Genomic DNA, 22,292 nt, shown 5'->3' on the forward strand with positions numbered 1-22,292 from the left:
AGCAAATATGGCCGTGTGCAAAATGATGCTTTTAATTGCTGTGACCCTATATGGCTTCATTTTAAGGAAAAAATATGAGAAGCTCCAAGCTGCAGACCAGGCACTCTTTTACTCACTGATGAACAACTCCCAGTTGGTCAAAGCTGGCAGTTGTAGCTTGGACAGTCTTTAGAGGCACTGAAGCTATTATTCCCTGTTTCCTGGATGAGAATCATAAGATCAGAGATGGTAAGTGCATCACCCTAGATCACACAGCTCAGTATCTTGAACTTCTCCCATGTAACTAGACCTTCTTCGAAAGTACTTTAAATGGTTGTACAGAACTTCCTTGCAAAATGGTGCCATAATTGAACCACTACCCCATTGCCGAATAGTTAGCAAAATTGGTTCCATTTTAAGGTTCATGTCTAGCTATAACAGCATTGCACAAAAATCTAAATTCCTCCCTATCTCCTAAAGATAGATTTCTAAAAGTACAATCATTCCATCCACCTGCTATTCATAATTGCGCCAGTTTTTGGAAAGCCAAAGCTGCCCTCACCGTTCTGACCTCCTCTGGGATCCCCCAAGCGTCCCCCTTCTTGGGCTCTAGTGCTCCAAGTCTCACAGAGGCCTGTGGCTCTGTTGATGAGAAAGGGGCCCCACTGTTACCCCGTTGGGGTTCACTGCCACTCGGCTTCCAGAGAGACACACTCGAGCCGCACTTTGCTGAAGCACAGAAATAATGAGCTCAGTGGGAAGACAAAAGTCTTGGAAGAGCTCCATGTCCGCAGCGAGGGTGGGCCCTTGAGGAACACTTACTTGATAAGTAGCGATGGCTTCTCTGTCCAAGGTCCGTGTCACGGAGACGCTACCCGTGTTCTCATTGATTCTGAAAATTCCTTTAGGCTCTTGATCCACTCCCTTCCCAGTGAGCCGGAACCTGGACCCTTCCGGCCTGTCACTATCGACTACCTGGTCAGAGAAACAGAAAGACACTTAAGACTCTGGCTGGAAAACACAGAGAAAGCACATTTTCACCATAACTCTGTGACCAGTCCCCTAACCACAGGTGCCAACACAGAGCGGCCGGATGAAATTCATTAAAACAGCATCACCGAAAATAGCATCATTGCTTAACCCCTTTCATCCTGACATGCAAATCTTTGCAGCTTACAGCTGGGGAAGCTGACCAGCATGGGGGAAGGGGGACAGACAGGTAGGGATAGATCTAGGAGGAAAAATCACTGCAGGACATTCAAGACTGGACATTTTTATTGTTACTCTTAAGAAAGATTTTTTTTTTCCCCTGCAAGCAAGACCAAATAGACAATGGGAAAAAAATGAGTGGGCAGTCTTGTAGTGGGTGGGCATTGAGCCAAGTTCTAACTATTTACAAAACTCAGTCATCAACAATGCCAGCTGGACCACTGCTTCTGGGTAGAAGGCATGATGTTCAGGAAGCATTTTACACACATTTACATAGTTAAAAAAAAAAAAAAGACCAATCCTCACAACAACGCTGGTGGTATGGGGACATTATCATTCGTACTTAGTGGATGAGGCCACTGAGACATGGTGCGAGGAAGCCAGGGTCACAGCGCCTGAGGACATGAAGACCTGAGTCAGAACCCACCCTCCGTTTCCATAGGGACATTGCTGGGCCAAGCTGACACTTCTCCGTTTCAGATCATTCCCTGCAGGTTGTCAGGCTTGATCTGACATCTGAGGAGAATTCAGATGATAAGACGGAGGAAGATAGTTCTAGACAGAGGGGACAGCACACACACACAGGCAGCAGGCAGGCAAGGGAGCGCCCACAGAACTCCAGAAACGGAGTCATATAGCATGGTTTGAGTGAGGGGGAGGGGTAATGAGGAGCCAAACGATGGTGGTTTTTTTTTCCCCAAACGATGCTTTTTTTTTTTTTTTTAAATAGTGTTTGACGATTCCCAGCTAAAGAGAGAACCAGTATTTGCATGCATTGGTTCTAGAGTTTGTCCAAGGATTCCTGTATATGTAATGTCCCTTTATCCTCAATATCTGTGAACGTGAATTCGATGGTCACCATTTTTTCCCCAATGGTAACAATTTAAAGGTCATGACCACAGTAGACATTCAGGAAGAGACTTAAGTGAAAGCTGATACTGATCTAGCTGTAACCAATTTGCAAATGACCAGGGATCTATTGGAAAGAGCACCGTCACCCGTGCCTGGAGGGGGTCCGGGGGACAGCACAGGAAATGGGCCGCCTTCTGGTGGAATCAGCCTCCTTCAGAGACCATAGCTGGGGTCGCCATGCCTGCAATTCCAGCGTCTGCCACGAGGTGGCAGTGGTGCATAAGGCAGCATGACCCCGTGCCCAGGTTCCTTGGCTGTGACCAGTTGGCGTCAGAGCCCGACACAGTTCCAAAGAGCAATGGTGTTTCTCTCTCTTTTTTTTTTCTCTCTCTCTCCTGATTTAAAATTTTACTTAAATACATTGAGAGTTTTGATTAAACACCAATTATCTCTGTTTGCATTTTTAAGATTAACATAAAATATCATCTAAAGCAAGACTAAAAATAAAGCATGTGGTATCCTCTGATGAAAAGAGTTTTTAATCACTGCTTGACTTGATTTAATCCAACTGGCAATCTCCCCATGACCCACTCCCTCCTGCTTGGGAGCTCCACGAGGTCATCAGCCTCAGCATATTGAGATCACCCCGGGATCCCCGCGCCTGGCTTAGGGCCTGGCATACAGCAGGAACCAGTCCCAGTATCTGTTTACTATAAACTACCACCGTTCAGACAAACAGAGGCCCTAGTGCTAGCAGGGCCGGCGGTCAGCTCTGGGACCTGCAATGTGGTTCTTTGCCTTCGAGGCTCTCCATTGCCTCATCTGTAAAATGAGGACAACACCACTCGTGTCCCAGGGTTGTTGAGATTTTAATGAGATAGTGTGTGCAAAGCGCAGTTCTTGGCACACAGAAGGGGCTCAGTGAATTGTAGCTAAGGACTGCCATCCTGAGAGTAAGAATCACGAGAAAAATCACACCAGCACACCTTCATGGTCATTGGGTAGTACTGAGACTTCAAGGCATAAAAAAGCATCTTAACCATAATATTAAAAACGAATCCTTTCTAAGAGAACAAATTTCCTTTTAAAACACAAGACCCACAGACGTCTCTGGTTTGAGAAGAGACGTGCTCTGGAAACAGACTTACTGGGGGAAGGGGCCACTGACCCAAATCTGCCTTCTTTGTGGCCTCCCTGTTTACCGTCCCTTCCTGCTTTTACTGCTTCAGCCCAACTGTGGTTTAAAACCTCTTCTTCTTGCTCCCCGGAGCACGCATAAGGTAGGCAGGTCCTCCCCAAAGGCCGTATTAAGTCAGGAGACAGTGCGATGGGACATGAACGTGGGAAATCTACACGAGCTGCGGCGTTCCCACGAGTGGACTTCAGACCCCGTCTGTGGACGGGACACAGCTCACTGGTGAAGACCTGCCAGGGGAAAGTCTTCCGTGCTTGGATCTCCTGTCAGGACCCTTCCCGGCTCGAAACAGGTTGGGAGTATAGCACCCCAGACTTTCTGGAAGGCACACAGTGGGAGACGGTCCCGCAGGCTCTGCTGGGACAAACATAGCCACCCTCCCATTTCTCTGTTTGCACTGAATTCTGGACCCAGAAATCCCCCTGGAGCCACCTTTCCTCCTCCCACCAAAGTCAGGTCTGGGTCATTTCCTTGCTCTCAAGAGAGCCTGAGCCACCGGACCCCACGGAAGCTTCATGCTGCATGACTCCTCTCTCTCTCTCTCTAGTATTTCCATTTGTAAAGGCTTCCCTTTGGACAGATCTGCTGAATCTGCCTGCTGGTCCTCAGAACCGTGTCCACTTTGCAGGAGCGCCCACAGCCACACCAAGCATGGCACCCCCAGGCTAATGAGCATGAAGGGGCCACCAGCCCAGGGACGGGTCTCAAGACGTGGTCCCCTGGACCAGCATGGGCATCGCCTTGTTAGAAATGCAAATTCTCAGCCTCCCCCCACCCACCCCAGAGCTCCTGAATCAAGAACCCTGGGGATGCCGCCTGGCGATATGGGCTTTAACAAGCCCCTGATAATTCTGATGCACACCCCAGTTTGAGGACCGCTGATTTAGGCAGCTTTCGGCACCTTCCACATCCTTGTAACTGGCCCTGGCTTCCATTGCTACTGCTGGGAGCTTTCTGTGGACAAGAGGCGGGGTCTCTTGGCTATTCCTCTCTAGATCTGTTTTAAAGTATGACGGGACAGGGGAGCTCTTCCAAAGACCTGTTTTCTGGAGTGTCAGTAAAGCAGACTGGTGCTTCCTCAACACTGACATCCCCAACGCGTTCAAACACCCCAAGGTTTGGAGAAACCTTGGAGGGGAAACATGGGGAAGAGGCAGTGTTCCCTGGAAAAGCTGGGAGTCCTGGCTGGCTTTAGATGTGGCAATCGCCCTCCATGTCTCCGGCTTCTGGCTCCCTAGGTGGGGCTTCAGAGGGACCCCAGCCCACCCCAGCCTCACTGATCTGGGGAGACGGCAGGTATGCAATGGCCGTGAACCCGAGGAGGCCCTCAGTCACGCATCAGAGCTCCCCGTGAAGGCTTTATTTCCGGACAGCTTCATCCATACTGCGGTCCTCTCGAAAACTACCCTGTGCTACTCTGCCCTTCTGGCCCCGGGGGATGGGGTGGGTCCTTTTGTTGTTGTTGTTGTCTAATGCGAAGGGACTTAAGAAATCCGGGGCAGCCTTCTGGCCAGAGCAAATCCTGCAGTGAGTCTGCACTCCCCACGCAGCTGTTAACACCCATTATCCCAAGTGCGGCTTCACAATTAGCGGCTCTTTCCTATTGGTCTTTGTTAATCCAGCACTTCTTTTCACAGTGGGACTTTGTTTTCCTCCTTACTTACTTGTCCTCTGAGTTTGAATGGAAAAAACCAAAACATAACATAACCAACGACGAGAGCGCACTCGGCCTGGATGCCAACAGCCTGGCCGGGCATATAGGAAGCCCACAGGCATCTTGCTGCCTACCTGGGTCAAGGGACTTCCCGGGTGGCCATGGGGCGGCCAGCACGCCCGCTAACTGGGTGGCCTGGCACAGCTGGGACCCGGGTCCTCTGCACCCACGGAGGGGCAAGAACACTGAGGCAGTGATTCCGTGATCTGAATTGCAAAGGATGGTCCTGCTGCATGTTTCTTACAGACTAGCAGGCCCCCCTCCTCTGAATCCCCTAAGTTCTGTCCCTGCCTCTGCCCTCTGGTTGGTGTTGTTTTAAGGTATTCTGCCACGAATTCATATGCATGCATAGAATATACAGCAGTTTTGAGTGTTTTTACACGAGTAGAATCATTCTGTTTAAGTTATCCTACTTTTTTTTTTTCTACTGCATGTGGCTGGGATACGTTAAAAAAGTTTGCATGTAAACTTTAGGGGGGGAATAATTTTACATTTACCGAAAAGTTGCCCAGACGGTACAGAGTTCCCATTTACCTTTCACCCAATTCCCCCAAATGTTAATATCTTCCCCGGCGTGGTCACAGCTGCGTGACACGGGGCTGTGAACTCACCAAGCTCTAGATGTCACGCATTCTGGTTTCTCTCATTTTCCCACTACTATCCCTCTTCTGATCCAGAATCCAGTCCAGAGGCCCACAGGACCTTCAGTCAGTGTGGTTTTTAACTGTTCACTCGTGTCTCTGTGTGGTTCAGAGTTTTCCTTCGTCGTCCTGATAGCAGTGTTCTCCCCCACGGAAAATGTGTTCCATATACAAATGTGACAAGTCACCGAGGTTTGCATACCACGTCTAACGGAGAGCTTCCGCCCCGACCTCCTGCGTCTGTGCTTGAACTCAGATCTGTACTAGAGACTCCCGCCTGTTCTAAGGGCCTAGAACCGGACGCAGGGCAGTGACACTTGCAAACCGAGTCAGTAAATCAATGTGACAGTCACCTCCTCACCGGCCTGCAAGTGTCTTATGTCTTTTCCTCTCGTCTCCTGTTCTAACTGCAACCAGAACACCCATTCTAAAATAGAACCACAAGGGGTGCCTGGGTGGCTCAGTAGGTTAAAGCCTCTGCCTTCAGCTCAGGTCATGATCCCAGGGTCCTGGGATCGAGCCCTGCATCGAGCCCTGCATCGGGCTCTCTGCTCCGCGGGGAGCCTGCTTCCTCCTCTCTCTCTGCCTAGTTGTGATTTCTCTCTGTCAAATAAATAAAATATTAAAAAAAATAAATAAAAATAAAATAGAACCACGAATCTCGCTGTGACAGTTCCCAGACTAGAGCTCACCATGGCTCCCTGCCGTTCCCAGGGTCAAGTCTCGGGCGGCCTTCCGGATGGGTCTGCACCTGATTCTGCAATGCTAACTTTGGCTACAACCAACCACAGGCCTTTTGAATTTTGCTGACTTTCTTTGCACCTAGGGCAGCTGGATGGGCCCCCAGCCTATCTGCCGGAGCCCCGCCCCCCATCTTCCCGGACTCAGCACCATGGGTCGCCCACGCTCCATGAGGACCCAGCCTCATCCTGAGAGCCTAGCCCTGCTCACCAGTGAGGTCTCTTACAGCAAAGACAGCAGATGGCCTCTTTGTTGGTGGTGGTGACTGTCACCTGGGCTATTTCTTTCTTTTTCTCTTTAAAATTTCCTGGGTCTGGAACATAGACAATACTTGATTAAAGCTTTGAGTAAAGAAGGGCAACATTATCTGCATGTTTTTATATGATCCCAAAATGCTCGTAAGCCCAAACCCACCTATTAAAAATAAGGTCTGTAGGGGCGCCTGGGTGGCAGTGGGTTAAGCCTCTGCCTTCGGCTCAGGTCATGATCTCAGGGTCCTGGGATCGAGCCCCACATCGGTCTCTCTGCTCAGCAGGGAGTCTGCTTTGCCCTCTCTCTCTACTTGCCTCTCTATCTACTTGTGATCTCTCTATATATACCAAATAAATAAAATCTTTAAAAAAAATAAAATAAAAATAAGGTCTGTTGTCCTAACCTTTTTTAAGAAAATGTGGTCACTTTACCTGGGCAACATCAAACCTTTTCATTTCTCTTTTTACAAATCCCAAAAGTTAACTTCCTAGTCAATGGTAATGCCTAGGAGTCATGAGGGGACTTAGAGCCCTCCCTGTCCTCATAATCTGCAAATGTCCCCTTGTGTGGAAACCTTGTCTAAGTAGACATTGCGCTTGCCGGCGAAGCATTTCCAAGACCAATACGCTGGGGCTTCTTCCCCGTCATAGCCAACTAAAGTGATGCTCCTAATTCTTCTCTATTTAGGAAATCAGGAGACATTTATTTTGAAAAGATAGAAGACTATATGCACACACACACACACACACACACACAACACACACACACACACAACACACACACACACACATATACATGATATGATCAAAAGGCTGAACAACTAAAAAATAATTCATCCCCCCCTCCCCCCAAATCACCAAAGGGAAAATGTCATGTGTGAGCAGTACAGATCTTTGGAGGATGGAGGTTGGGGTATTTTTTCCTTCACCCTTAGAATATTTTCGGTAATCCCTTTTTTAAACACATGAGAGGAATTACTGTAGCTTGATGTACATGCTGATTTTGAAGATGCTGCCTGTTCCATGCTAAATAGGAAAAAACCCCACTTACTGCCTTCTATTAGAAGGCACTTGTTTTATCATTAGACTGGTTCCCTAAGGTGGTCTGTAAGCACTAATTAATTCCCAGCTGTGGTTTAGTCCTTGACATGCCTTTGAACTTGGCTGATCTGCGGTCTGGGCAGCTGCTAGATCCACGCCCTTCCCTCCCCCTGGTGCTGCTCAACTACCTTCAGTCACTAGGTTATAAATCAATGAGGAGGACTAGGGAAAACCCAAGGCCAAGAGCCCCAATCCCCTGGTGCAGAAACACCGACCCAATGCCCGGGCAAACCACCCACGGAAGGTAGATGATAGCCACATCTATGTATATGTATATGTATATGCTCATCCATATACTCCCCTGGTTCTCATTCTAGCTAGGGCTGGCTGTGCCCACCACCACCTTCGAAGGGTGCTGTTGCATCACGGAGGTCACTAAGGTTAAGGGCAGGGTGGTGCCCTTGAGAAGGAACACAAGATGAGTGGATGTCTGAATCCACTGTCCTTACTCGTCACCTTTTAGCCCCATCATCACACCAGCTTTGTCCGTCTTCTTTTATAACAAAGACATTTAAGATCATGTCTAAGTACACAGCTTGTGCTGAGTTCCGGAGCATTCAGTGTCAACTAGTGGGCAACTTTTTTTTTTTGTTTTAAAGATTTTATTTATTTATTTGACAGACAGAGATCACAGCAGGCAGAGAGAGAGAGGAGGAAGCAGGCTCTCCACTGAGCAGAGAGCCCGATGCGGGGCTCGATCCCAGGACCCTGAGATCATGACCTGAGCCGAAGGCAGAGGCTTTAACCCACTGAGCCACCCAGGCACCCCTGGTGGGCAACTTCTTGGCATTACTTTCTGATAGTTTATCCTTTTGAGGGTATTTTTTCTAGGCTGTAGAATTTTTTAATGAGACTATTTCTTAATTTATGAGCATTTACAATAGTTTATTTCCAACTAATACAATAATGTGGGTTATGAAATTTCTACTTTTGAGGTTTAAAAAAAAATTATCAGTGGCTACATATGCTATATGCTATCATCTTTACTAAACGATCCAAGGACACACGGAAAGAGTAAGTTTTCTATAGCACTATTCTTGGTAGCCAAGATGGGTTAGCAATACAAGGGTCCAACGGTGGATGAGTGGATAAAGCAAGGCAGCATAGCCATAAAATGGAATATTACTCAGTCTTTAAAAGGAAGAGAATTCTGACACATGCTGCGATACGGAAGAAACTCGAGGACATTATGCTGAGTGAAATCAACCAGTCGCAAAAAGACAAATGTTGTGTGCCTCTGCATGCCTAAATCTGTGATTGGCACAACGCTGTTCTCTCTGCAAGAACTCAGTGTACGTTTGTTAGTAATATACACCAAACTCATACCGCCATTCTCTTCACCTCAGGGTTACCTTCTCTCCCGTGACTTTGGGAAAGACGTTTCCTTCCTCTAACACCCCGGCTCCCTCCACCTCCTCTTCTTCCATTCAAAGCATTTATTGACCATTTATGAGTCCTAGAGTCCTTGCCATCCTCAGGGGCTCATGCTCGTAGGCAGTCCCTGAAGTCTAGATTACGCAACATCACACATGGGCTGGAAGATGCTAGAGCAGATCAGTGAGAGAGGGTCATTTTTGGAACATTCAGTCATTGTGCCTTTCTTGTCTGGACCCAAAGTCCGTTCACTGCCTATTAGAATCACACTTTTGCACCCTCTATTGTCCAAGGGAATAAGCGAAACATTTTCCTTGATCCTAATTCTTGTTATGCTGCTGAAAATTAAGATGGCGCCTGAAACCCGCAGTAAAAACTCGAGATCTTCTATACCTGCGGTCTGTTCTAGTTACGGGTGACGTAGGAGCCTCAGTCGCTGAGGCTATGTTCTTCTGGCTCCCCTCCTTCTGGGCACATAGTAGGACTGTATTTCCCCAGACACTTGATGTTGATTGTGGCATCACGACTTGCTTTGGCCAAGGAAGTACGAGTGAAAGTGACATGTGTCACTTCAGCTAATTCTGAGCAAAAGCTTTCGGAGCTATGGTGTGCTCATCCGTATTCTTTTTTGCCTTCTGCATGGGACAAGCAATTTTCCAAAAACTGGTGACTTCATCCACCTAGATCCCAAGGAAAGAATGGTGGTGACGAGGGGCACAGCCTCCACCTGACCCTCCATGGACCCAGAGCTTAACTAAACCTCTGGTACTTTGATCAACTGAAACTGGGGATTGTTTATCACCACAGCAAAGCCTAACCTATCCCGACTAAATCCCTATCCAATGGGCCTGGAAGGTAGGTCAGGATGTGTCTGCATCCCAGCTCAGAGCTCATGAGCCATGTGGACTTTTGTAAGCAAAATGGCCTCTCTGAACCTCATCCCCATCCTCTGCAAAATGGGGGCAATAATGCCCATCCGAAAAGGAATATGTTGAGTAAATGATCTGAGAGACATGCAATACTTAAATACATAGAATGTTCAATTATGCAGCTGTGCTTTTTATAGCTATTAAATGATGATGATGATGATGAGGAGGAGGAGGAGGAGGAGGAGGAGGAGAATGAAGGAGCTACTTTTTATGGAACACGAACTCTTTGACGCCCTCTATTCTAAACATGAGTTCTATTTAATCCTTACAACAGCTCTATGGAATAAGTACTGACATTATCTTCACTTTATAGAGGAGTAAACTGAGTCCCACAGACCTTGGCAAAGTCAAGCTAGGAAACAACTTTGGATTTGAATCCAAGTATCCAGAGCCCATGGTTTTAAGTCTGACTCCATATGGCTAACTAAGCAATGTGCGCTGGGTTGAGTGGAAACAGCCCAGAAGTAGAATCAACAAAGGTTCAGAGCCTGGCGTTGCTGACAATGCTCCAGTCTGGCCTCCTGGGGACATGCCCACCCCATGAAGGCTGAGAGCAGAGATGTTCATCTCATGCCTTATGCCAGTGGCAGAGCCAAGATTAGGGACTTTCAAGTCTCCATTCCCAGATTTATATGTATCCAGTGGGTAAACCATCCTCCCCATATATCAAATTCCTGGCAGGATTATCTTCACCTTCTCACATCCTCTTAGCTTTGTCATAGTAATGGCGTAATTTGGAGGTTTCTGAATGCATTCTGCCATCTAAGAGGATAATAAATTAATCATGCCCTTGGGCACTGTTGAAATATACACACTTAATCTCTTACCAACTTTCCTTCCTCACCATTGCTCTGTTCCTCTCTCTTCCATCACTTCAGATTTTTACAGTTCCCAAAGAAATATTAAACCAAATATTTATGCACTCATCTGAACCACAGTTCAGAGAAAGCAATGTAACAAAATCAGTATTATGAACCTGGAGCTATTCCCGTTTGGAAGCAATAAACACGAACAATTGAACAATTTCTCCCTGGAAATGCATGTTGGCTGCCTTTTTGCTGAGAGTTTCAACACTTATTCTTATTATTCTTATAATTCAGGACAAATTTTAATGTTAACTCTGATGCTTGGAAACATAAGCAGAGTGTCAAACATAAATAAAATTTCAATCATTCTCAATTGAAAACCTGATACTATATTCTGCCTTGTGTATACCTTGGTTAGAAGGACTTCAAAGTTCCTCGTTCCCTGAAGCAGTTACTCTCTCTCTAAATCGGGTCACGCGAGATTAAAATCTTTCAAGGGCCCTCATACCATCACTTTCAGAGAAAACTCAGTCTCCTTCGGTCATGCATTCAAGGCTCTTTACAAGCCCTCCCTGCCTCTGTGTTCAACCTCATCTGTTGCTGGGTTCACTCATCCCCCTATCCTGTTTGGCTGCTATTTCCCCAGACTTCCTTTCTTGGGTCTACACTGTTTCAGCCCTGGGGTTACCCTCTCCTGACCCAGAGGCTACTATCCAAAACCAGAGCCTGGCCAATCAGATCATCTCTTTGGGAAGCCTGGTATTGGGACAGGGAGAGACTGAGTCAGCTAGCTAAGTAAGGGCTATGGATTCTGAAAGTCTTATCAGTGTAAAAGCCAAATGTGCCATTTTGGGGAGACCCTTTTGGGTCTTTTGGACCTTGACGAAGAAAATAGTCTATCTGGGAAACAGAAAGAGAGAGCGATGAATGCGATGAACGCTCGTGTGTAAAGGAAGCCAGGTTTGGTTCAAGCCCTGGATGATGAATTATCCTCTCCAGTATTAATCTTATGCCTCGTACTTGGTCTTTTAAATTATACTTTTCTACCAAAATATCACAGTCCCCTTTCCCAATGGTGTCTAGTAAATGGCTTTAATTCACCAGAATATTACCAAGTATCTCTCTGTATAGCTCATTCCTTCACTGTCCCTGAGTTCTCTAATTACATTCCTCTATTCAGTGAGGACTTCCAGGACTATCTTATTAAAAAAAATAGTGGCTTCCCTTCTAACATCATTCTTTATGTTCATTCCCTTGTCTTGTTTATCTTCCCAGAACCCATCATCACCTGACAGACTTGTCTGTGTATAATCTCTATTTACCATTAAAATATAGGCTCCATGTTATCAGGGACTTTTCTTTTGTTCATGGCTGTGAACAGTGCATGATGCATAGGAGACACTTAACTATTTTGTAATAAATAAAGAGGCTATAGAAATAGAAACTGAAATGAGAGACCACATTGTCAGAAAGGAAAGGAAATAAATGCACAAATCAATGAGCTTCCATAGCTATCTTGATTTCAAAATGGCTTATCAATTTCTTTTTTTTTTTTTTTTTGGCTTATCAATTTCTGATAAGGACCAGCTTTGCATCTTGGGCTTGAGTTACGAGAGATACTCTGGTATTCTCCCAAGAGAGTCATTTTGAGTTGCCTGCCCTAAATTAAGTGATCCCAGTGAAAGACACATTTTTTCAGAGTAGAGCTGTATGCTCCCTGAAAATTAATAGGGAGCTGGATGCATTGGGATCAACTTGGGTAAGCATCTTTCTAAAAATATGGTTCTTCTCAGGGAAGCCCAACAAGAGAGGATCATACAAATTATGACTTTGGTGATGGGTTTCAAAAGATGCACAATGAATGGAAGGCTCTTGGTGAGGGGTGTGTATGGGTTTCGTTCCTCTCAAGAGATGCCAACCAATCCTTTAAAACAGCCATGGGTAAACACAATTGCCCAATAACGGCCTTGAAGCAGGTGATCACTCCATAACAGGTCATGTTGTATGGTGAGTTATGTGAGGTAGGGACCCTGGAGAAAAGCATGTATTTGAGGGAGAAGTAAGGTGGTCTGCTCTTTTTTTTTTTTTAAAGATATATTCATTCATTTGAGAGAGAGTGTGTGTGTGCAAGGGGGGGGGGAGGGGCAGAGGGAGAGAGAAGGGGAGAATCCTAATCGGGTTCCATGCTCTGTGTGGAGCCTAATGTTGGGCCCCAACCCAGGACCCTGAGACCATGACCTGAGCCAAAATCAGGAGTCAGATGCTTAACACACTGAGCCCCCCAGGCCCCCCCCCGTGTGGTCTGTTCTATGTAAGATTAACACAGTGAGATCCCTAAAGTGATTAGAAACATAGAAAGGGGGGGCAGGAGGCATAGTTCTGGGCCTCACCTAAAGACCCGCTGAAGAGGAAATCGGCTTAGTCTTGCTGTCTCAGGAAGGTCAATGAAGACAAGCTGCTGAACAGACAGATTTCAACTTAAAAGAAGAGGAACATTCTGAGGTTGGAGAGCAGGACCTGATGGCGTCGGCTGTCTGGTGCCAGAGGAGCCTGTCACTGTGATGTCCAGGCTCGCACCCCCCTCTGGTACAGGTGCTGTGCAGGTGACCAGTATCAGATCGACTCTGAGGCTGTTTCTCACTCCTCACTGTGAGGGTCCCTTGAGTCTGAAGCTTGGGGCAGCCCTGAACGGGTGTGGATCAGCGCTGCATGAGGACACTGAGGACTGAGGCACCGCCCAGGGATCTCTGTTTCCACCCAGCTCAGCCACTCTTGACCCACTGGAGGGCAAGGGTTCTCCTCCGTCCCCCAGACTCTGTATCTCTGGGAGCTGAGCAATATCCACCACACTTGCCTCGGCAGTGTAGTGGTTTAGAAAATGTTTTCGGGTCAGCTTATACTCTGGCTCTCATTTGTCCTTGGGTTTGACCTTGAGGGAACCTTTCACCCCTCTGAACATCATTTCTTCTTCAGTTCAGTGGGGAGGAGAGCTCCGAGCTCCTGAGGTCCTGGTGAGCTCCGGGTACTGTGGCGGGCACACAGGTGGCATTCCGCAAATACTAACAGTTACATCTGAGCGTATCCAAACACAGCAACATGTCAATATCAGGAAGAGTAATTTTAGAATTAGGAGGATTTTTTAAAGCCCTCAAGCTGCATCCTAGACAATAACGGCTTTCATCGCGGTCTTATAAATGTCGGGCACCAAGCTAAAGCTTTACGTACCTTTTGCCAGGTAGTTAGTGTTATTTCTATTGCTCTATTGCAGAGGTAGGGAAAGTGAGAGTCAGGAGAGTGAAGTCATTTGTCCACCTGGGTTACACAGCTAGTTCTGGGGACAGAGCCAGACACGGAGACCTCAGAGACCAGCTGAGTCGATCCAAAGCTGCACATGCTGGCGTGACGCCAACTCCTGGCTGCACAATTCCTCACCGGTAGACCAGATGCCTCCTCCAAGAGCAGGGCTGGGGGTTTCAAGGCTTTTGCTGAATTAGGAAGGGGATAGCGGGGCTTCTTCACAGGGCTGCTGTTGAGCACACAAGTGTGCTCGGACCCCAAGCCCACACAACACGGTGGGTGCTCACTATCACAGGGCCCAGGGCCTCATCCCGTATGTGCGGATACACATGCTATGCAGGGGAAAATGAATGCATGCACAGTCCTGGAGCTTTCTGACTCGAAGCCAAACAAATGTACACAGGTTCATTTGCCAGCTGCCGAACCGCCCTCCCTCCCAGTCTAGCTCATCCCGCCTCCCAAGTTCCTTAGTTGTTATAAGCTTATCACAGAAGTAAATCAAAATGTTCTCAAGAGGAGAAGAAAAGATAAAAGCAAAAAATGCAACATCCCCAAGAGAGGAATATTTTTTATAGTTCCAGAACTCTAGCAATTCTGTCTTTAAAAAAAATCCATTATTTAATTTTAGTACCACAGAGGTGCTAGGGATGAATAATGGCTCCTCTTCTACCTTCTAGTATTTCTAAAATATTAATACTGGTTGGATACCTCTCTCCTAAGGGGAAGTAGGACTTGAATCTTTTATAGGCTCCTGAGCCCTGTTCCCATCCTATGAATTTATTCGATTACTACCAATCATATGCTCTGGTTCTTCAAATTACGTGTGCACCAAAGGATGGGGGCCACCCGGTGAGGTGGAGAGGGTGAAATAGGTGGCTAAATAATCGCTTTCTCATTATTTTCTTTGTCTATATCTCTGCTCTTTTATTATCCATCAGGCTGCACCTCCTGTCTCCACACTGGACTTGGGCTGTGAATCACAAATGGAAGCCACAACAAGGCATCCTACTTACCAGCCTCGGGGGCAGACATCCCTCACAGCTAACAATGGTTCGTGCATCATTAGCGGCAAACTGTTAATGTTAAGTTTTGAGCAATGAGTCCCAACCGATCTATTCTCACAGGTCATAATGCCGTGTGTCTGTGTGCGTAGTGTGTGTACGTGTACACACTCTCCCTTTACACTTGGGCGTCAGGAGAAGAAGGAAGGAGGAGATGGTTTCAGAATAAGCTAGAAATAATACTGTAAGTTGTTGCAGTTGGTGATGAAGGTTTTTTTTTAAACAAAAATCAGGGGTACTTTTATCCCCTCTACAAAACTGATGTATGTGCACTAGGTGAAATCTGGAAAACAAACTGAAGTAGACACTACAGGAGCAATGTGCTCTATGTCTCAGCAGGTTACTGGATGTTGTAACTATTTTAAGATATCGATGACTTCCCTCCAATCTTTAAAAAAAAAAAAAAGATTTATTTATTTATTTTTAGAGTGAGAGAGAGAGAGAGAGAGAAAGTAGGGGAAGGGACAGAGAGCGAGAGAAAGAATCTCCAGCAGACTCCCCACTGGGCATGGAACCTGATGTAGGATCATGATGTGAGCCAAAATCAAGATTTGGACACTTTAGCAACCAGGCCACCCATGTTCCCCTTTCCTCATCTTTTAAATGCATACCACTGCCTAAATATGTTTGTAATTTTTTTTAATCTTGAGATAATCGTAGAGTCACATGCAGTTACAAGAAATTCCTTTTACTCAGTTTCCCCCAGTGCCGCCATTTTGTAAAACTGTAGTACAGTGTGATAGTTGGGATACTAATATTGGTGGAATCCATGGATTCTGTTCATATTTCCCCAGTTTTACTTGTAGGCATTTGTGTGTATGCGCGTATCTCATTCTATGTGATGTTGTCACACGTATAGGCTGAGTTTACCACCACCATCGAGCTACTAAACAGTCCCGTCATCACAATGACCCCTGTTATCATTTTATAACCATACCCTCCTCTCTCCAATATACCACCCTTCCCCCATATCGCTAGATCCTGGCAACCACTCACGTGTTCTCCATTCCCATAATTCTCTCATTGAGAAAATGCCACATAAATGAAATCATATAGTGTGTAGCCTTTGGGATTGGCTTCTTTTCCACTCAGCATAATTTCCTGGAGATTCTTCCAAGTTGTGTCTCAAGAATTCATTCATTTTGTTGCTGAGCAGAATTCCATGGTATGGATGTTCTGTTGAAGGCCATCTGAGTTGTTTCTCATTTTTGGCAATTACAGATAAAGTGCTATGAACATGTTAAGTACAGGTTTTTGGGTGGACATAGCTTTCATTTCTCTGGGATACATGTCCGGGAGTGCAATTATTGTGTCTTGGGGCAAATGCACCCTTAGTTTTACAAGAAATTGCCAGACTGGTTTCCAGCGTGGTTGTAGCATTCAGCATCCCCACCAAGTAGTCTCTGAGCAATGTGGTTTCCCATGTCCTCATCAGCATTGACTGTAGTGACTCTGCTTATTTTTTTTTTTTTTAACCATCTTAGTAGATGAGCACTGATAGCTTTGTGGTTTTTTTTTTCTTTTTTTTTTAAAATATTTTATTAATTTGACAGAGAGAAATCACAACTAGGCAGAGAGGCAGGCAGAGAGAGGAGGAAGCAGGCTCCCCGCGGAGTAGAGAGCCCGATGCGGGGCTCGATCCCAGGATGCTGGGATCATGACCTGAGCCGAAGGCAGAGGCTTTAACCCACTGAGCCACCCAGGTGCCCCTAGCTTTGTGGTTTTAATTTGCATTTCCCTCATGGGTGTTGAGGTTAAACATCTTTTCATGTGCTCACTTGCCATCCATAGGTCCTCTTTGGTGGAATGTCTGTTCATGTCTTTTGCCCATTTTCTAGTAAGGTTGACTGGGGATTTCTGCTGCTGAATTTTGAGAGTTTTTCCTGTTCTGCACATATGAATCCTTTGTCAGATACACAGTTTGTCAGTGTCTCTTCCTAATTTGTAGCTTGTCTTTTCATCCCTTTTTTTTAAAGATTTTATTTATTTATTTGACAGAGAGAAAGATCACGAGTAGGCAGAGAGGCAAGCAGAGAGAGAGAGGGAAGCAGGTTCCCTGCTGAGCAGAGATTCCTGATGCGAGGCTCAATCCCAGGACCCTGAGACCATGACCTGAACTGAAGGCAGAGGCTTAACCCACTGAGCAACCCAGGCACCCCTTTTCATCCTTTTAATAAGATTTTTCCTCGATTAAAAGTTTAAGTTTTATAAAATGCAATAATAACAAAGGTAAAAAAAAAAATAAATAAAAGTTTAAGTTTTGATAAGGCTCACCTAATCAAATTTTCCTTTTAGGAATCTCCCCTTTTGTGTTGAGTCTAAGAACTCTTTGCCTGGCCTTGAATCCCTCAGAGTTTTCTCCCATTTGTTCCTAAATGCTTCATGGTTCCACAGTTTACACTTACATCGACAATGCATTTTGAGCTAACCTTTGTATAAGGCATAAGGTTCAAGTTCAGGTTCACTTTTGATTACAGACATGCAAATGCTCCTGCACTATCCGTGGGACGACCTAACCCTCCTCCATGGAATCGCTTTTGTCTCTCTCTCTTGAGAATCAGTTGAGCATATTAGTGTGGGGCTATTTCCAGGTTTTTTATTCTCTCCCACTGATCTACCCGTCTTCCTCTGCTGCACCACACTGTCTTGACTACTGCAGCTATCTGGTCTTCACATCAGGCAGAGTGATTCCCCCCACCCTGCCTTAATAATCCTTCTTCTTCAAGACCATTAAACTATCCGGGGCCTGTGTCTTTCCACATAAATTTTACAATAAGCTTATCTACGCATACAGAAAACCTTGCAGGGATCTTGATAAGAGTTGCCTTAAAACATCAATCCATCAATCCATCTATCTGTCTACACACATTCACATGTATCATGAGCCTTTTCCTTATTATCACTAGCTCCCTATTAATGGCCAGCCAATATTTTATAGCAGATGCCATCATTTACCCACCTCAATAATGAGGGATGCTTGACTCTTTTAAGTAAGGAATACTGTGAACAAAGCTACCAACTACATCTTTCTCCAAAAACAGACTATGCATTTGGATTATTTCCTTCCGATAGACTCCCCAAAGTGGGATTACTCCAACAAAGAGAAAGAATGCTCACACAGTTATTTCTACTTGGATATTCCTTCACACGTTTTCACCCATATGTGGAAAGTATTACCATTAGCTTTAAAATTCCATTTTGTTAGGGATTTGAACATCAAAGTGGGAGAGAGAGATGGTCATCAATGAAGAAAAAGCAGATTGTGGGACAGTGAGTAACACAGCAACCACGGCTCCTGACTGCAATCCCTGCTTGGCAGGCTTGGGCCCGACTCCCCCCAGGGTACTGCCACACCCCTGCTCTCGGCTACTCCTCCCAACTCTCCGGTGAAGGCAGGTAAGTAAGATCAACTCCTGTTTCATCTACTCTAGGAGAGCTGTTTGCTGCTAAAACTTTCTTTTTGTTTGAATTCTCTTTTCATCCTAAAGAAAAAGGATTTAGTTAAATCATCTTATTTTCACCCAAGAAAGGGAGAGGGACAAAGTGACCAGCTCAATCCATCTCTTTATTGTTTGGCCATGAAAACGTCTGTGATAGGAGACAGTCCTAAATGGGAGGTGAGCAATGCGTGCCGGTCAGAGTGATCAGTGACAGTTCGGGAGGGCTGACACGGTTCCTTTTATGTTTCCATCCGTCGTAATTGGGTGTTCTCCTTCTTCTCTAATGGAAGAATCCATGGAGCGATGGGAAAACAACGTGGTTTTCCTTTCTGTGCGGTCATTTTGCTCTTAAAACTATTCTGGATCTTCACTGCTAAGAGCAAGTGTGGTCATGCTCGAATTGTGAGTCCCAAAAGCCAAGGCTCTTCTGAGAACTCAGGATACAGGTGACCTCTGTGGCCATGTTGGGGTGCACTTGAATCTGGCAGGGGCTACAGCCAGAAGAAAGGAAAGCCCAGGGCCTCCTGGGCCTTGCCCACATTATGTTATTTAGGAAAAAAAAAAACAAAAACCAAACACCTGATCTAACTGATCTTCACACTGTCAGATGTTGAGATCAGGTATCCTGGAGGACTGTAAGGTGGAGAATCATAAAAACTATAAATGCTGGGATGCGGAAAAAATAGTCCTTGTGTGAATGACTTCTTTCTTTTTCTTCTTCTTTTTTTCTCTTTAGAGCAGGGAGAGACAGAGGGGGAGCGAGAGAGAGAATCTTAAGCAGGCTATGTACCTAAAGCAGAGCCCAAATCAGGGCTCAATTGCATGGTCCCAAGATCATGACCTGGGCCAAAGTCAAGAGTCTGATGTTTAATCCACTGAGCAAACCAGGCACTCCTGAATGTCAGCATTTCTAATGGAAATATATGATTCTTTTAGATTTTCCCTCCCCATCTTATAGGAGGAAAGGTCAAATCAGAGAGAGATTGATACTAGTTAAGTGTCTGCTTTGGGACAGACAACTTGCTAGGGGCTTCTCGGGTTATTGTAGTATTTTCTTACTCTAAAGAGGCATTGCTAGCCCCATCCCGTAGAGGAGGAAGCCGAACACTACACAGCTGGACTGAATTTTCCAAGAAGTGTCAAGCAAAGCAAGGCTGGTCTGATGCCAGGTCGACTTCGGTTTCTACCACGCTTTAGTGAGGATGGGGAGCAAGACAGAAAAGGAGCCTATGATTCAAGTTAGAAGCAGAAACAGCAACGAAGCAATCAAGTGCCAAAGATAGGCACCTTGAAGCTTTCTGTTTGCTTATTTTGTTTTTCATTTTTTTTCACTGTCAGGGGAAGCGCTCTGTTTTTGAAGGACACTCTTCCACAAATGAATGGAGTGTGGAGATGGTGGGACAAGGTCTCTGGGAGACCCTGCGTGCCTCCACTGGGAACGCAGTCTCATACCCTCCATCCCTCAGAGAACCCGGGGTCGGCTCCGAAAAGGTAGAGCTCTCCCACCCCGCAATGCGGAGGAAGAGAATTCCGACAATCCTTGTCCTGTGCCCGTGTGCGGGGTTCAGAGATCACAGCTAGCAGGGCAGAGCTGGGGGGTTCAAGTTCTCGCTCAGCCTCGTAATGACCTGTGTGTCAGAGAACACACTACGAGTCTCTCTAACCCTCCGCTCCTTCCACTGTAAAACGGGGATCATACCCACTGGGACGGTTGTTTAAATATTAAAACAGAGATCAGGCAGGCAAGAGCTGGCACGTGGGATGGGTCAGACTTAATTAACTGTTAGCAGGGCAGCTACTACCAAGAACACCCCGCCAGCTTTCCTTGAAACTTCCACATTTCCCTGGACGCTGGCGACAGTCCAGGTCACAGCGGCTCCTGTCCAGGCGGAAGCACTCGGCTCACCAAGAGAGTCAGGCAGCTAATAGGTACGTGCCTCCTGACACCAGTACTCTGCTTATATCCCCCACGGAAGCCTCCATCTGGGCCAACTATCCCGCTAAAAAAATACACAGTTTCAATGTTCTTTTAAACGATAATTTCTGTGCTTTGGGGGGATGAAGGCACGTGCACCCTTTAAACCCTGCAGGGAGAATCAGACCTCCTCTTGGATGCACCGTTTCCTCTGTGTCTCACGCAGTTCTCAGCCTAACCACACTTACTGGGCGCTTGTCGGGGCAACACCGCACTGGCCTACGCATTTTGGGTCAGCTAGAGGCCAAAGTCCTCTCGACTTTCCAAGACTGGCTCAGGTGGCACACCTCACACGTACCCACGCAGCCCCCCCCCCCCCCCCATTTCCAGCTCCCTGGGAAAGACCGCAACACGGAACAGCCAAATCTGAGTCCGGGCAATTAGCCTCGGGAACTCGGCTCCTGCGACCGCCCTCGTTCACATTCCTTCTTCGGACATGGCTCTGGGGAAATTACTTTTCTCAGAGCGTGATGTTCTTTTTTTATGGGGAGAGAGTTAGAATCCCGCAAAGCACCATAAGGAAGATCTCATCTGGTGATAATAACCAGCAGTGTCAAAAAAGCACCGGGATCATTTCGAGCAATTGCTTCCAACGGCCACAACTCCCAACAGCTCCAGGAAGAAGACCCTGTGTTCCCCTTCTCCCACACATTCTGCACAGACACGAACCCCCAGCACCAGCCCGACATGTAGTCCACACTGGGCAGTTACCTGCTGAGTACTGCGCGCACGCACGGGCGAAGGAGGAACGTTGCGGAAACCCAGGACTCCCTGCTCCTACCTGCAGTTTCGGTTCCAAGGGTTTGCAGCCCGGGGAAGCGTTCCCACCTGAGCGCTGCGCTGCGCCAGGTGCGGTCAGTAACTCAACAACAACTGAGAAGCCAGGGCAGATGGGGGTGGAGCTTGGAGCTTCTGGTGCCTTCCCCAGCCCTTTTGACCTTCATCTTAATCCATATGCTTTTCTCTCTCTCAAGATTTCAGAGGGAGAGAGAGAGTAAGCATGAGCACATGTGTGAGTGGGGGAGGGGAGAGAGAGAAAGAGAAGCAGACCCCCTGCTGAGCACAGAGCCCACCATGGGGCTCAATCTCATGACCCTGAGATCATGACCTGAGCCGAAATCAAGAGCCAGAGGTTTAGCTGACCGCGCCACCTAGGAGCCCCGCCTTTCCATGTCTTTTTGTCATCAGATAAACTCTATGACGCAGGTGGCTTTATCATCCCCATTTTACGGAATGGGGACCTGAGTCACAGAGCATTTAAGAATTTTGACCAAGTTCCCCTAAGACTGCACCAGCATCAGCCTAGAGGAAACACGAGCACCTCTGATTTATTACAAGATGATGCCCCAGTGGTGCTGAACACTGAGAATGTCTTATCTCATGCAACCCTCCCCAAACCCTCGTGGGTAGATTCTTACTCTCTCCATATTACAGGTATAACAGGCAAAATCCCAAGGCTTGGGCAGGGTAACAAACCTTCTCGGAGGATCACTTAAGCTTTTCTGCCCTTTGAACCTTTGCTCTGAATCACTACATTAAACAATCAGATCGATAATTTGCAGAGAGATTAACCAAATAAGAACATTCCTACCCCAAACCCGCCCTTTAGGTGACCAAAATGAGCAGACTGAGAAATGGTCAGGGCAGCTGCTTGGGCCAACTTAGTAATTATGTAGTAACAAAGGGGATTCAATCAATTGCTTAGCAATTAGCCATTATGAGAAGAT

At 46.5% G+C, this 22,292-nt stretch overlaps 1 protein-coding gene across 2 annotated transcripts in view; it reads right to left on the minus strand.

Moving 5' to 3' along the window:
* Window positions 1-22,292, minus strand: part of CDH13 (cadherin 13) — a 1,016,524-nt gene that overhangs the window by 473,154 nt on the left and 521,078 nt on the right. For both annotated transcript variants that reach the window (XM_045989377.1, XM_045989379.1), the window contains exon 5: window positions 802-954. In XM_045989377.1, the coding sequence (XP_045845333.1) occupies window positions 802-954 (153 nt within the window). The remainder of the gene's footprint in view (window positions 1-801; window positions 955-22,292) is intronic.

Source organism: Meles meles, chromosome 19, assembly GCF_922984935.1.
Source record: "Meles meles chromosome 19, mMelMel3.1 paternal haplotype, whole genome shotgun sequence".
Taxonomy (NCBI): domain Eukaryota; kingdom Metazoa; phylum Chordata; class Mammalia; order Carnivora; family Mustelidae; genus Meles; species Meles meles.